The sequence below is a fragment of the Malurus melanocephalus genome, unplaced genomic scaffold, assembly GCF_030028575.1.
Source record: "Malurus melanocephalus ecotype Western Australia unplaced genomic scaffold, MMel_1.1 scaffold_391, whole genome shotgun sequence".
NCBI lineage: Eukaryota > Metazoa > Chordata > Aves > Passeriformes > Maluridae > Malurus > Malurus melanocephalus.
Window position 1 is genome coordinate 560,793 of NW_026623623.1, and position 15,598 is coordinate 576,390.

At 58.1% G+C, this 15,598-nt stretch overlaps 1 protein-coding gene across 1 annotated transcript in view; it reads left to right on the top strand.

The window, feature by feature from the left end:
• The first annotated feature begins 4,573 nt into the window (after positions 1 to 4,573).
• NECAB3 (N-terminal EF-hand calcium binding protein 3) overlaps positions 4,574 to 15,598 on the top strand; it is a 27,700-nt gene continuing 16,675 nt past the window's right edge. Inside the window, exons 1-3 of the mRNA XM_057379165.1 lie at positions 4,574 to 4,930; positions 9,399 to 9,423; positions 10,307 to 10,415. Of these exons, the coding sequence (XP_057235148.1) occupies positions 4,838 to 4,930; positions 9,399 to 9,423; positions 10,307 to 10,415 (227 nt within the window). The 5' untranslated portion in view covers positions 4,574 to 4,837. The remainder of the gene's footprint in view (positions 4,931 to 9,398; positions 9,424 to 10,306; positions 10,416 to 15,598) is intronic.

Consider the following 15,598-nt stretch of genomic DNA (forward strand, 5'->3'; position numbering starts at 1 on the left):
CCCTTTGGCTCTGCTCAGGTGCTGGGGGGGGGTGAGGGGTGGTGGGACCTCACCTGACAAACCAGGAAGTTTGGGGTTATTTTGGGGTCTGCTTCCCAGTTGGAACTTGCAATACAGGAGTAGGTATGTCCATAGGTGGGGCTGCAAGAGGTGCTTTGGTCCTTGTCCCACACAGGGTGGGATCTGGGGCTGTCCTGCCCTCTCTGCTCCTCCAAGGAGCCTGTGCTGCAGGAGGAACCCTGTGATGGGTCTGAATGAGAATTGCTTTCCTTTCAGCAGCCCCAGTCCCCTCCATAGCTGCTCTGCCTGGTCCTTTCCCTGCCCTTCCCCTGGTTTTGGGGCAGCATTTGCCTGGCCCTGGCCACAATGTGGGGTCAGTGTGAAGCCACTCCATGCATCCACTGAGTTCCAGCTYCCCAGTTCACCCCAGCCCTTGGTGCCGCCTCGAGGCACCTGCTGGCACCAGTCTGGCCCAAAGGTTGAGATCCCCGTGTCCTTGCTCACTGGGGACACGCTGTCTGCCAGCAGCAGCCCTGAGTGCCCTGATGGCCTCTGCAGCACAGCAGGACCGAGGGACCTTTGGGGACCCCCAGGGAGGAGTGCCATGGAGCCTCTGGCAGCCTGGAGCACGTTTGGGGCTCATGGCCACTGCCCGAGCCAGGGACGTGCTGCTTTGCTGTTCCCAATGGTGTTTGTTCCCTTTCTCCCCTCCCCTGCCCYTCCTCCTCCCGGTTTTCCTTTAAACAGCCTGATCAATGTTTCACCCTGACACGTTGTGTGAGCTCACACTGCTCCTGCASTGGCAGGAATGCGATCCCAGGCTCTGGACGGGCACAGAGAGCCCACCCCCCTGCCTGCCTCCTGCTCCTCATCCCACCCCTGGGGCAGTCCCTGCCTCCAGTGCTGTCCCTGGATGTTCTTACAGCCAGACCCGCGTGGATGGCAGCGTGCAGGTGTGGGGTGCCAAAACCCACAGCTCAGCTCTGCACGCCGTTCCCTTTCCCAGCTTTCCCAGCTTTCCCAGCCTTCCCCAGCCTTCCAGAGCATGCAGCAGAGCCAGCCAGAGCCCTGCCATCTCAAGGGGCAGTGTCACACACAGGCTGCCACGGGTGACCGCTGTGCCCGAGCAGGAAGAGGTGGTGCTTGTCAAGCTGTCACCCCTCTAATGGGGTTTTTCAGACAATTACACTGGAATGGTGTTCCTGTGCTCCAATCCATGGGATTCTGACCCCACAGAGCCAGGGCAGGAGGAGGGGGGATCAGGTGGGAGGACATGGACCCTGCTGTGTCCTTCATTGCAAGGTCCATGTTTGTCACCTGAGGTGACAGGTGCTGCAGGTTTTATGATTTMCTGCGGGGTGCTCATCCCAGCCATACACCAACTCCTCCTCATCCATCCCTCCTCCTCCTCCTCCTCTCCCCTGCTCAATTCCATTGTGATGGAGGGTGATGGTGACCTGCAATGATCCCAMAGGGGAGAGACCCTGGTGCAGGAGTTGGTTTTGACGGAAACCAGGAGTCACAGAGAGAGGGGAGAGGACTCACCCTGACATCCTGAGCTGCATGGGGCTGTTCCCACAGCCAGCCAAGCCCCAGCAGCAGCACAGCTTTGCCTCTTTCTGAGCAAAGGCACACCTTTCTGATGGCATCCCCATGGCATTCCCCTCTCAGGGAACCTCCTGGGATGCCGGACCCCTGGGACTCCCAATCCCCCCGGCAGGGACAGGRCCGTGTCCCTCTGAGGCACAGCCCATCCCTGGGGGCTGCATTGGCATCTCCACGTGAGCCACGGCACCGCAAAAATAACCACTCTGCCTCCCAGGATGATTCACCATGCAGCTGAAGGGCTTCCCTCCTGCTATTTCGGATCGCWGGAGAGGGAGCTGATGATGGCTGCTTTGGAAGAGCACGTGGCAGCTTTGGGAAGTGGCCCCAGGTGCTGCCTGGTTTTATTTATCTGCTCCAAAGATGCTTTTCTTTGKCGGGTAAAGGCAACACAAGGCAGGAGACAGGCACCCTGCACCTATCCCATCTGCTCCATGGGATCTCAGCTCCCATCTCCCATTCCCAGGCAGTGTGACCCCGCAGAGATGTGTCCATCCAGCCCTGGGGTGCTGTTGGGCTGCAGTGATGGCTCCATTGGCACTGGAAAATGCTGTGCAGGATTCAGCCACAGGGCTGAGCCCAGGCAGCCCTGGGGTCTCCTGTCCTTGTGCTGTGGGGGAATCAGGATGGCTCCACAGTGGGATGAACTCTGGGATAGTGGCATTGGCATTAGGGGTTTATACCTTTAACTTAATCCCCCTCAGAGGATCCTAWAGGGTTTTGGGGTCTTTAAAGGCAGGGGTATCCTGCCCCACTTCTGCATCCCTTATTTCCATTTCCAGAAATCTCTCCTGTTTTCTTCACAAGGAAAGAACWCCAGGAGGTGAACTGCAGCATTGTTTATTTCTGGGATGCTGTTCAATGGGTGCTTCCCTTAATTCCAGCCTGTTGTGGTGCTGGGGAGCAAAGCAGAGCCCTGGTGTCCCCCACAGCTGGGGCCATGTCCCCTTTCCCTGCCACGGCTTTTTGGAATTACCTGTGGAATTTGGGAGCACTGGTGCCTCCTGCCACCAGCAGTTCYGCCCTGAATTTCATCCTCTCTCCCAGACTCCTCTTTCCCACATTTCTGCTGACTCTGTGCTGAATCTGAGGATCCCAGTGGGTGCCAGCATGGATTTTAGCAGAGGGGAGAGCAGGGAGCCCCTCCAAGGAGCTGACCCAAGCCCCTTCCACGCTCCCTGGCAAGGTGATCCCCATCCCTGCTGCATCTCTTGCCTGTGCTCTGTTCCTGCTCCCATTTCGGTTGGATTTGACAGTGGCAGCTCTCCCTGGGGACAGGGACAGCCCCGTGCCGAGCTCGGTGAGCACACGTGAACCCGGAGCCCTGGGATGCCCCTGCCAGGGCCCAGGTGTGCTTCTTCCACCTCCTTTGCCGTGCACACACCTGGAACAGCTGGGAGATGGTAAAAATAGCTGCGATGCCGTGGGCTCAGCTCGGAGCGCGTGATCCCCGAGGGAGCAGGAGATGAGTGAGCTCCACGTGCCGCAGCTCGCTCGCGTTGGGATGGGGAACGAGCTGGGTTTTGGGTGAAGCAGAGCTGAGCTCAGCATTCAGGGTGTTCTGGAGAGCTCCATGTGAAAGCAGAGGTGATGCTGAGGGAGGCAAAGCCTGCCTGGGATTTTGCAAAATCTGAGGAAAATCGGTTCATGCCCCTTTCTCTGTCAGTGAAATCCTGAAAGGCGGGCACAAGCCTCTGAGTGGGATGGGGGTAGCTCCTCCTCCTCCTCCTCCCCAACCTGCTGGGGCAGGATGAGGGTTCACATCTCTGGAGGTCCCAGGATATTGCTCTGGAGGGAAGCAGCCTGGAGCATGGAGGAGCTGGCATCACCAGAACTCACTTGGAGCCACCCTGGGTATCARGGGACCACTCCAGAGCCACCAAAACCACAGTGGGACCACCTGTGGTAAAACTGGGGCCTAACCAGGGCCAGYTGAGGAACCCAGGACTTTCCCAGGGCTGACAGCATCCACATTGGGACCAAATGGGGTCAAACTGGGACCAAGGGGGGCAACATGGGCTATCCCAAAKTCAACAGCGGCTGCTCTGGGATCACCTGTGGTCAAACTGGGACCAACGGGGGCCACGGAGGGACAACCAGGGCTATCCTAGAGGCAGCTGTGACCACACTATGACCACCCATGGTCAAACTGGGGCAGCCCAGGAACAGCTGGGGCACCCAGGGCTACCCCGGGGCCAAGAGCAACCACACTGGGACCACACTGGCTCAACTGGGACCAGCTGGGGCTGCACTGGTGTGATCAGGTCTATAGTGGGGCCGACAGCAACCACGCTGGGATCCCCCACGGTCAAACTGGGACCACTTGGGGCCTCATTAAGGGCACCCAGGGCTGTGGTGGGGTCAAAAATGACCACACTGGGACCATCCATCACCAAACTAGAACCACCCTAGGGGCAACTGAGACACCCAGCGCTACTGTGGAGCCAACAGTGACCACACTGAGACCACCCGTGGCCACTCTGGGATCAGCTGGGACACTCTGGGACAGTCATACCACCCATGAGTGGCAACACACCGGGCTGTACCGGGTCCGACTGGGAACCGCCACCGCCAGCGGGCACSGGGACCCAGCGCGGCCCCGCCCCTCTCCCTGGCGCAAATCACATTGGTTGTTCTTGGTGCCAATCACGGCCCGCAGCCAATGGGATCACGGAGGGGGCGGGCCCTCCGCAAAGCCAAAGTTGGCTGGGGCGGCGGAGGCGCTCGGCTGAGTCCGGATCGGCGGGGCGCGACCTGCGGACGAAGCCGAGCTGAGCCGAACCGAACCGAACAGAACCGAACAGAACAAAACAGAGCCGAGCTGAGCCGAGCCGAACCCTTCCCTACACGACCAAACCGAGCCGAACCATCCCTGCCGAACCGAGCCGAGCCGAACCCATCCCTACGGTACCGAACCGAGCCGAGCCCATCCCTACAGGACCAAGCCGAGCGAACCATCCTTGCCGAGCCGAGCCCATCCGTACGGTACCGCACCGAGCCGTGCCCTGAGGCACCGCACCGCACCTTTCCCTCCGGCACCGCACTGCACCCGCGGTACCGCACCGAGCCCACCCTCCAGCACCGCACCGTGCCCTGCGGCACCGCACCGCTCCACGCCGCGTCCCACGGCTCCGCACCGCATCCTCGGGCACCGCACCGCGCCCTGAGGCGTGACACGCTCCGGCATCGCACCGCTCCCCACGGCCCCGCAGCACCCGCACCCGGCGGGACCATGATGTCGTGTGCCGAGCTGCTGGCCGTGTGCCTGCTGTCAGCAGAGCGCGGCCCCAAGCCCCACCGCCAGCCGCTGCCCATCTTCCACGACGTGAGTACCGCGGGCGGGACCCCCGCGCCCTGCGCAGCCCCTCGGGAGCCGCGGCCCGTGTGGGCATCGGGGTGAGGCTCCTTCCCGCCTGGTCCCGCAGGAGCCGGCCCGAGGGATGCGCCAGTGGCTCTGCGGCCGTGCCAGCCGGGAGCTGTGCATGGTCGTGATGGCTTCAATAATGCTGTCGTGTCCTTTTGCTGAATGCTGGGCCTCTGGGTGGCTGGAAACAGCCCACGCCTCATCCAGAGCTGGCTGTCATGACTCCTGGAGCGGGAGCTGTGTCTGGCAGGAACGAACGCTGTGGAAGGTTCCCTGGAGCTGTTCACAGCCATGGGATCTACCAGAGCAGCCCCCGGGTGCAGCCCCCGTCCCTGCCCGCTCCTGASCCGCCGGGATTGTGGAGGCGTGTGCTCCGTGCAGGCTGGAGGTCGCCAGGGCATCCTGGCGGCTGTGGGTGGCACGGGGGAGTGGAAGATGCAGGTGGTGGCTGTCTTTGTGTTCAGACATGCTGGCACGGTTCCTGCTGTCACACCGCGTCCCCTCCGTGATCAGTGTGTCCTGAGGGGAGCTGTGCGCCCTGGGGCCGGGGCTCCGGRGGAGGCGGCTGCAGCYCGGGGCAGAGCYCGCCTCGGGGGCACATCCGAGGTGYCCAGCCCTCCTGCTCCGGGCCGTTTGCCGTGATCTGGGCCGGCTGGACAGCGCCCGAATCTCCCTGGTGAGAGCGCCCCTGCACTCCCATGGGTCYGGCGGCACTGCGATCTGTCACCCTGCGGGCCGAAATGTGCGGGAGGAGGTGCTGCCCCTGCCCTGCCGCAGGGCTGAGGAGGAGGAAGCCAGCGAGGGTTAAGGAGGAGGGCTGGTGGTGCCCTGGCACCTGCACAGCCCAGGTCGGTGCCAGCTGTCACGTCCCAGCTGCCATCTCCGTCTTGTTGGGATCCCGGCTCCCCCCCGTATCCCAGTTCATCCCTAGGAGGGGGAACAGCAGAGCTCGGGCAGCGCTTTGGGWAGGTGAATGGTGGTCTGGTCCAGTTCTAGTCCTCCTGGCATCCTCAGGGAGCGCTGGGGAGCGCGGTCCCTCGGCCGTGGTGCTGCCCGCMTGTTCCAGCTGGGGGTCAGGGTCTCTCTCCTGCCTGGGGGCGGTCGGGCTGAGAGGCTCTCCAGCCATCATCATTAGCCGCACTAATTACTTGGCTGAGGGAAGATGGGCTGGAGGGGGTTGGCTGGTGACAGCTGTGTTCCAGCTCAGCTCCTCAGGGCACTCGTTGAGCCGCACATCTATCCCTCAGGGTGTCATTAAGGCAATTAAAATGGGAAATGTTAACAACGCTAGCAGCTGCTTTCCGGGTTCTGACGGCCTCTCTTCCGCTTCCCTCTGGCTCCTTTGCTCCCGCCTTTGCTCCAGAGCTCGGCAGGGTGAGTTTAATCTCGGCTCTTTTGGGTCTGGGCAGTTGGCCGCTGTCCAGCTGCCCTTGAGGCTTGTCGGGGTGAGCAGCCCACGGCCRCAGGGCAGGAGCCCCGCCTGCCTTCCCGGCAGCACTGCCCACCACAGATCCCGGGGGCTGCTGCTGCCCCTGGGACCTGCCTGCACATCTCCTGCCTTTGGGAGAAGTGAGGAGGAGGAGGAAGAGGAGGATGCTTTGCCTGAGACTGCAAACTGCAGTGCTGCCATCGCCCAGTGCAGCATCTCACRCCTCGGGAGATTTGTCCCCCAGGCTGATGCCCAGGGCTTGCTCGCTGCCCTCCCGGGATACGGGAGTTTCGGGAAGGACGCCGTTCGGGAAGGTGCCTTAGGCTGCCGTGGGTCGATGAGCAAGCGCGTTGTCCCCAGGGCAGCTGTCTGTGTCCCCTCCCCTGGCGGCGGGTCCAGCAGCCGCCGTTGCTTCCAGCCCTGCAGGCAGGGAGGAATCCTATAATCTTCCTCCTTCCCGGGGTTCATCCCCCAGATAAATGCGGGTTCATTGCCTGTTCCCTCAGTCCCAGAGTGGCTGCTGCTGCGGGCTCTGAGTGAGGCTGCAGCTGCTCGGACCGAGCCCAGGGCTGAGGGAAACATCTCGGGCTCCAGGCAGTGTCCCTGCACTTCTGAGGCTGCCAGTCCTCCCTGAGGCAAGGGAGGGATTGCCCATAGGGCCCTCCAGCAGTCCACGCAGACCTAACCCCATTCCCAACCTGGCTTTGCATCACTTTTCCCTGGCTCTGTCCCAGGGCTGCTGTCTGCATCGGGAGCAGCGCTTGCGTCCATTGCTGAGCAGGTCTGTGTGCCCAAGGAGGGGACAGGACTGGCCCTGTGGGGCACGGAGGTGGCTCTGTGCTGTCTGTGGAGGTGGCTCTGTGCTGTCTGTGGGGCACGGAGGTGGCTCTGTGGGGCACGGATGTGGCTCTGTGGGGCACGGAGGTGGCTCTGTGCTGTCCGTGGAGGTGGCTCTGTGCTGTCCGTGGAGGTGGCTCTGTGCTGTCTGTGGAGGTGGCTCTGTGCTGTCTGTGGTGGCTGGAGCTGGGAGCTGGGATCAGACAGGGAYRGGCTGGCCCGAGKCARTGCAGAGCTCTGCCATCCCCGGGGGCTCTGGAGCAGGCACGGCCCTGCCCTGGGGGCTCCCGCAGCTCCGTGCTTGTGCCACGGTCACTCTGAGCTCGGGGCAGCTGTCSTGTGTGACACCCTGCTGGAGCAGTGGGCTCTGGGTGGGGGAGAGGCACCCACTCTGTTTGCTGAGGGTCCTGCTGAACCCCGGATGGGCTCAGCCCAGATCAGAGACCTTCTCAGCCCTGGATATCCCTGAAATCGTGCTCTGCCTCTGAGCCCTGCTGAATGGCCAGCATGTGCCCTCACTCRAATCTGCATCCAGGTGACACTTGACTGTCTCTGGGATGAGCTCGGTGGCCTTGGTGACATCTGGAGCCACAGAGGTGTCATTGCATGAGCTGTGTGTCCCTCTGATGACACAGAGCTCTGCAGGATGAAGCTTTTCCCTCGGTCAAGGCCTATGGCAGGTTGGCAGGACATGTGGGACACACTGGCACTGCCCCTGCAGCCGTGAGACCCCACAAGGAGCCCATTAGCCTGGAGAAAATTTTGCTTTAAAATCGAGAGAAATTGCCACTGTTTGGGAGGCGCAGGTTCCCATCACAGCTCCAAAGTGCCTCCACCAGGCCCTGTGTGGTGCTCAGGGAGTGCCAGCCCTGTGCTCCTGCCAGGGGAACAGCCTGGCCGGCTGGAATCCCAGAGGGATGGTTACCTGGAGCTGCTCGGGCACTCCATTCCCTGCAGCAGCCTGGGGCAGGAGGAGCTCCCTTTGCTCCGAAGAGCATCCTCCGAGGAACTGTCCCTGCTTTGGGTTGTGGGGAAGGACCAGGGAGCTCCAGCATCAGAAAAGCCTCTGCCAGCTGAAAGCCAGCACCTCAGGAGCATTTCTTGGGCAGCTCTTTCTTTACCTCAGAGCAGTTTTTCAGGGAGATTTCAGCAGCTGGATCCGTGCCCTCGGAACACGCAGCAGAGCCAGGGTGGGCGGTGTGGGAGGAGCCAGGGGCGGAGGGGGCAGCGAGCGGGGCTGCTCCGGGGGCGACATGAGGGCGAGAATAGAAAAGTTCTGTCTCCTTTCCCTGCCATTTTCCTCTCCTAGTCCTTCTTCAGACCTGCGGATTTCTTCATCATCCAGATGAAGAAATTTCTTCATCATCCAGATTTCTTCAGGATGATACAAAGGAGAGTTGCYACACGCACAACTTTCTGTCGTTGGTTTCGTTAGGATGTGGGAGCCAAAACCTCGTGTTGTTGGTCTGGGAAAACATTCCCAGGCTTCGGAAGCGATGCTGTTCCCCACAGGAGTCAGCTCTAATGATTACTGGTGGAACAGATCCCGGCAGGGATCAGTAGCCCCAGCCTTCTCCTGGGGAGAAGCCTCGTGGTTAGGAACCCGCCTTGATACCCTGAACTGGAGCAGCTCTCCAGCCGTGCTCTGTGGCAGAATTAGTTACAGATTAATTAATGCATTAATAATTAATTCCTGCGCACGTGCACGTTGAGGTGTTGCAGGAAGTGCCGTGCTTTGGGGTGGTTGCAGAGCTCGGGGCAGGAGCTGCGCCTCGGTGCAGGTGGCTGAGAGCTGCTGATGCACAAAGTGGGTTTGTACTTAACGTTCTTTCGTTTAAATGGACTGAAAAATTAAACAGTTGCTATCAGAAGGATGTAGAAAAGGCCTTTCTGCTTCTCCTCTGTTCTCGGAAAGGCKCTCGCTGTCAGTGCCGGGCTCGCTCGGCCAAGGGCTCTGTGCATTTGTGCATTAGRGGCCAGAAATGGGTTTAATCTTTGGCAAAGGGGAATTTCCCGGAGCAGCCAGCGCAGTYCCAGCAGCTGGGGCTTCTCCACGGCTCCCTGAGCTCCTGGAGGAGATTTCCCGTGGTGCTGGGTGCTCGCTGTTCAGCTGCCCTTCTCTCCCTGCTGYCCCRYTGAGCCCTGGTGTGTTTTGTCTTGCAGATTTTCCGGCGAGCCGACAAGAACGGTGAGTGCTTTGTTCGTGCTGCTGCCTCCCCCTCCCTGCCCGGCTCTGGCTGAAGCACTGGGGCTCCTTCCCACCGGGAGCTTTGGCTGAAACAGAGAGGGAGGGAGGGAAGGAAATGCTTTTCTGCTTGGGCCTGGCCAGGGGCTGGGGAGTGGGCTCCCCAAATTCTCCATCCGTGCACCATGCAGCCAATCCCTTCTCCTGGCCCAGGGGCTGTCAGGCTTCTCCTCTGTCTCTCACAGGGTTGGTTCTGTCTCTGTGCTCAGCCCAGGGTTTTCCACGTGCCCCTGGTTGGGTGATCCTGTTTCTGGGTGCCTCAGAGACCCAGGCATTTGGGAGTTAGATTCTGCTACCCAGTTTTTAACCCAGCACCCTGTTTTTTAAACTCAGCCAAGAGGCCCAAATCACAAGTGGTTTTTCTGAGCCTTCCCACCCTTTCTTGGGCTCTCCTCCTTCGTGGCAGCTTGGAGGCTCGAGGAGATGCTTTTATGGCAGCCCACAGTGCAGCCCAGGAGCTGAAGTCCTCCACAGAGAGGAAGCAAACAGCTCTTGAGTCAACAGAGAGCATTTTCATTCCATGAGAACCCAACGCTGCCCTCGCTGTGCAGTTTGTGACGGACTCCTCTCTCTGACAGTCACCTAATGGCTGTTATTTCTGAGAACCCTGCAATGAGGGCTTTTAGAAGGGGCCAGAATTCCCACCTGGAGCTCCAGCAGCACTCCTGTGGTTTTGCCAGGCTGGTGATCCCACTTTCAGGCAGATACCTGCTGCAGTTTCCGTGCCCAACACGCCCAGCCATCCCACGCAGCCGGGGAGGCTCGCGGGGCCGCGGCGCTGCTTCCCACACGTCTATAATTACCCTTCCCTTCCATCCCAACGCAGATGAYGGGAAGCTGTCGTTCGAGGAGTTCAAGAACTATTTCTCTGATGGCATCCTGAGCTCGGAGGAGCTGTGGGAGTTGTTCAGCAGCATTGACAGGCGTCACTCAGAGTGAGTACCGCGGCGCCGGGGGAGACGCGCGGAGAGCTCACAGTGCCTGGCTGGGGATGGAGGACAGCTGGGGGCGGGTGTGATAAATAATCAGGGTGACACAAACCCACCTCTCGCCACACRCAGATGCTCCAACCCATTGAGCACCCAATGGGAGCAGTCAGACATTTTGAGAGCAGCGATCGCATTGACTGCAGTTCAGGAAGCGAGCGAGTGTTTCAAATGCTGTTATTTCRGTTTGGAAAATGTATTCTGGAATTGCCAGCCCGTGGAGCAGGCTGTGGGTCTGCAGGGTGAGGACACGGCACAGACTTGGCCACTGCTGACACAGGGAGCTGCTTCYCACTTATGTAAGAGCTGCTTTTCACCACAAGTGGGCCCGGTGTGTGTAATGGGGAATTTAGGCCAGCTACTGCAAAAAAAGAAAGCTCCAAAGAACAGGAGAAGGAATYGTGTTGGCTCTGATCTCCTCTTGAGTGATGCTATCCAGAGGAGTCTGCTGGGATTCACATCCCATCTTTCTGGGAGCTTTGTGGCCTCACTGGGGTCCCTCTGCCCAGCTGGCTGCTATGGGTGAGTCTGTCTGGGCACTGGGAGGAACTGGGTGCTGATACCTTGGGGTCTGGGATCTGTCCAAACCTCGGGGTGCTGCTGGGGGATGAGGGGCTGCATCCTCCCAGCCTGGGTGGCACATTTGGCTCTGGCTCCTGCCGCTTCCCCAGCACCCTGGGGAGCATCTCCTGCACCTCTGACATCAGGTGAGAGAAATTTGGGGCAGCCTGAGTTGCCCAGGCTGGTCCCAGGGCTTTGCAGGCAGCCAGGGCMGTGGCACAGAAGGCTCTTGTCACACTGAGATGCCAACAGCCACCAAGAGCAGACACACAGGGGTCCCCACAGCACCCACCCAGCCTGGGGCAGTGGGAATGATGCTGGAGCTGGGTTTATTCCCCACTGCAGGGATGGGCAGAGAGCTGGGCAGGTGTGAGCAGCATTGTGCTGCTCTCCTTGGATCCCAGCTGCCTGTCCTGCTGCCTGGGCTGGTGGCTGTGGGCAGCACGAGGTGTCTCCTGAAAACATCTCTGTCTCTTTGGGCTGAGATCCCTGGAAATTGGCAGCAAGCTGCTCCCTTTCCTCTGGAAATGCTCCTTTCCTCTTGCTCCACTTTAGAGTGACTTTGGAGTCACAACGTCCCTGGGAAACACGGGGTGTAGCAAAACCTGGAGTTTGAACTCAGCTCAAAACCCAGCAGGAAAGGTCTCCAGCCTTCAGGTCGGGCTGGTCCCTGTGTGGGGAGCAGCTGAACAGGCCTGAGGGATGCCTGTGCTGCCTGGAGAGCCATGGCAGCCCCTGACAGCTCRTTAGCCTAACGAGGGTGCCGTAGCTATGACAACGTGGCAATGGCAGCACCGGGCTGGTGACATCTATTTGCAGGGCATCAGCGTTGGGGCTTTGTTCTCCTCCTGCCACCCAAAGCAGAAGGGACCCTCAGACAGAGCTGTTCCCAAATTCCTGCTTTTGGTGGTTTCCAGCAAACACAGGAATTGCCAGTTTTGGGGTCTGCAGGACTTGGTGTTGTATGAGGGCTGTGCTGGTGTCTATGTCAGGAAAATTAATCCACAAACACCAGTGGTTTATGTCCAAAAGGAGACAGAGCAGTCCTGTAATTTCATTCGAATAAAGGGAGAGGCCATGGGACATTTCCATGGGGTCTCTCTCATTGCTGGAGGGCCCAGACTCCTTTTTATCCCAATTTTCAGGCTGCAGTTCCCTCTCTCTTTCCCCATTGCTGAGGTACTGGGGAGGCACAGACTGCCCCAATCCCCTAACACAGACCCCCTTCTCATGTGCATCCCCCCCCCCTTTTTATTCTCGGTGTCTCTGTTCTTTTTCTCTCAGTCCAGGGATTCAGCACAGCCTTGGGTCAGTACCAGTCTGTGTCAATGGGTGGAATTCCCATGGAATTTATGGTTCCATCATTGCTCCTTTCCCCTGTCAGTGTCTGGCTTTACCTACCAGCAGACCCAACAGTTTGTTTGTAAAGACACCTCTGTCTCATTCCTTTCACCCTGCTGTCCCCATGTGGGGGGCTGCACAGCCCCTCTCCCCTGGCCTTGCCTTGCACTGGCAGAAGTTGATATTTTAGAGAGCTGGCCAAAATTTGCTGGCGGATTCCAGGGTATTCCAAATCTGGGAAGCAGCCACAAGCCCTACAAACAGATCTGGAGTGCTGCTTTTGTGTCTTGGAGCTCTTGTGAGGATGCTTTGCTGAATGCAGTGTGGATTTGGTGCTGTGTTTGTGAGGTCTAGGCTGGAATTTGTGTTTCTTTGTCCCTGCCAGCCTGACCTGGTACAGACAGTGACAGAGACCTTCATTCCCAGGCCCTCTCTGTGTCCAGCAGTGCCCACACCCATCCTGACCCTCAGCCACCCCTGGAACCTGCAGCTGTCCCCCTGGGAACAGGAACATTTCACACGTGTCCCACATTGCTGRTTCTCCTCCCAGAGAGCCCCACACTCTCCTCTTTCCCTCTCCCACCCCTCTGGCACCCAGGTGAGATGCTGGGACCCCTCATACACCCCTGACAGGGTCACTGCAGATTCCACGTGAGGCTGTTTTTATTCTGCATTTCAGAAAATTGCATTTCCATTTTGGCTTAAAGTATCCCCCGACTTTAATTCTGTGTTTTAAAGAACAGAATTTAAAGTTAAATTTGTTAATTTAAAGTTAATTTTGAAAACAAATTCATCCCTGGAGGCAGTGGTACAACAGCCAGGTCCATGGGTTTTGTTTGGCTTGGCCAGAAGCTCCACACCAGCTCTGGCACTGGCACAGGAAGGGCCATCCTCTTGGAAAAGAGCATTTTTGTCCCCTGAAACGTCTTGGTGTGATGAGACTGATGGTTTTTGAGGGACGAGAGCTCCAGAGCTGCATCCAGAAGCATCTGGAGGGTTACRCTGTGTGATTTGCTTTCTGAGCAGCCGTGTGTCTATCTGCAGCCCAGCTGGGTGGGATGGCAGCAGATCCCAGGGTGTCACTGATCCCAGGGTGTCACTGGGATAACAGCAGATCCCAGGATGTCATTGGGTAACAACAGATCCCAGAATGTCACTGATCCCAGATCCCAGGGTGTCACTGGGATGGCAGCAGATCCCAGAGTGTCACTGGGTAACAACAGATCCCAGGGTGTCACTGGGATGTCAATATATCCCAGGGTGTCACTAATCCCAGGGTTGTCTCATGGAAATTTGGTTCCCAAAGCCCTTGGATTGAAGGCTGTGGCACTGCAGGGGTTGGGTGCCTGCCCTGTGGAACCTGCCYAGGAAAGTGCTGCTTGCATTTTACATGTCCTTCTGTCCTGTACTTGTTGGGGAAATGTGAAAAAGTGAAGTCTGGAAATCCATCTTTCCATGAGGGTGTTCAGGAATTGGGTACAGATTGCTCAGAGCCTTTGACCTGGAGCCACAAGGGGTGGCAGAGACCCAGTGGCTCTTTAAATCTCTCAGTGGAAATAACCTCCAGCCCGTGGTTCTGTGGAAGAAGGGATCTGAGTGAATTCCCTCCCCTCTCTTTACTCAGAGCTGCAGCATCTGCCAGTCTCTGGATGATAGACAGAGACTGAAACACTCTGTGTCACATGGAAAAGCCTTGGAAACCAGATCTGTGATGGCAGTGGAGGTTCCCAACGTGATAAATGATAAAAATAAAAATTAAAAAAAAAAAAAATCTGTCTGCTTTTCTGCAGCTGATTGCTGTTTTCTTGCATAAATTCTGGGCACATTCTGACAAAATCCCAACAGCATAATGATGACAAGATCCTTCATCATCAGTTCAGGCTTAATTACAGTTAATCAGTGGTTTGTGCACAGTCAAAATACAGCTCTGGGAGATGTGGAGAGTCTCAGGATGAGTGCTTTGGAGGCAGAGAACGGCTCTTCTCCTGGAGTGGGAGTGGGAATGGCAGAGAGGAGCAGAAAAAAGCCTGCTGCCCCTGGCAGCCCTGCAGGATGGGTCAGGATTTGGTTCTTTCCATGAGCTCCTCTGGGTTTTGRTGTGGGTTAGTTCAGGTAGCACGAGGATGGCACCATCAGCTCTGGGGTTTGCTTGCTGTGCTCTGTTCTGCCCCTGTGCATTTTTGGCGTTTTCTACCTTGATGACCTGTGCACTTAGGATCCTATTAAAATACCGAGGTAAAACCCTTTTATCCCCTTAACTGTGTTTGCCTCATCATTCTAAAAGCAGCCAAAAGGCAGCACCTGTGCCTTGGGGCTGCTGCAGGATGTGGGATGTGGGATGTGGGGAGAGATTCCCATGCAGGGCTGCTGATGGAACTGGCTGCAGCAGGAAGGGAAGAGAGCAGACCTTCCCTGGGACAGCTCCCAGAGGGAGGATTTTTGCTATGAGATCTCGTGGATTGGTCCAATGTTAGTGGTTTAGGAATTGATTAGTTAACATTTCTTTTTAAGCAGCAGACAGACAGGATATAAAGAGTTATCAATAACCTCTGGCCTCTCCTCAGAACCCAAACGGTGGGAGTTGATGGCAGCTCATTGTCACACCTCGCTGGAGCCGACTTGGGAACTGGCAATGGGTTGAGCTGGTGGCTCCTTTTCCCTGGTGAAATCAATCCCAGCCCCAGRTTCTCCCTGGACCAGTGCAAACACCTGGATAACACGTGTACGAGGTGTTCCACTGGGTATTTTGTTATCAAATGCCCATAAAGTCCCTTCTTTGGTGACTTTAACCCTTCTCTCAGTTGGGCACCAGTGGTTCCCTGCAGCGCCAGCTCTGGGGCACACCTCTGCCAAGCTGTGCCGTGGCTGCTGCARTGCCAGGGCTCCTGCAGCACTGCAGCAGYTCTGCAGGCWCCAAGGGCTGCCAGAAATAAAGGGGAGACATTTAAAACGGAGCAAAACCTCTTCCCAATGTCCTCTGTGCTCTGAACCCCAGTGTCTCTGTCTGGCAGAGCTGCTCAGGATGGGATCAGCACGGTTGGAGTGGAGCTGGTGTAGAAAGGGGCTGTGCCTTTGCAGCTTTGCCTGCACTGAGTCCCGAGGGAAATGCGGTTTTTTAATGCACTTTACAAAGTGCCTGCAGTGCCAGGTCAGTGCGCAGAGCCCGCCCGAATCAGCTCCTGCGCGTTCCGAGGGACTGAGCCGAGTCCCGGCTCACTCTGCCCCTCTCT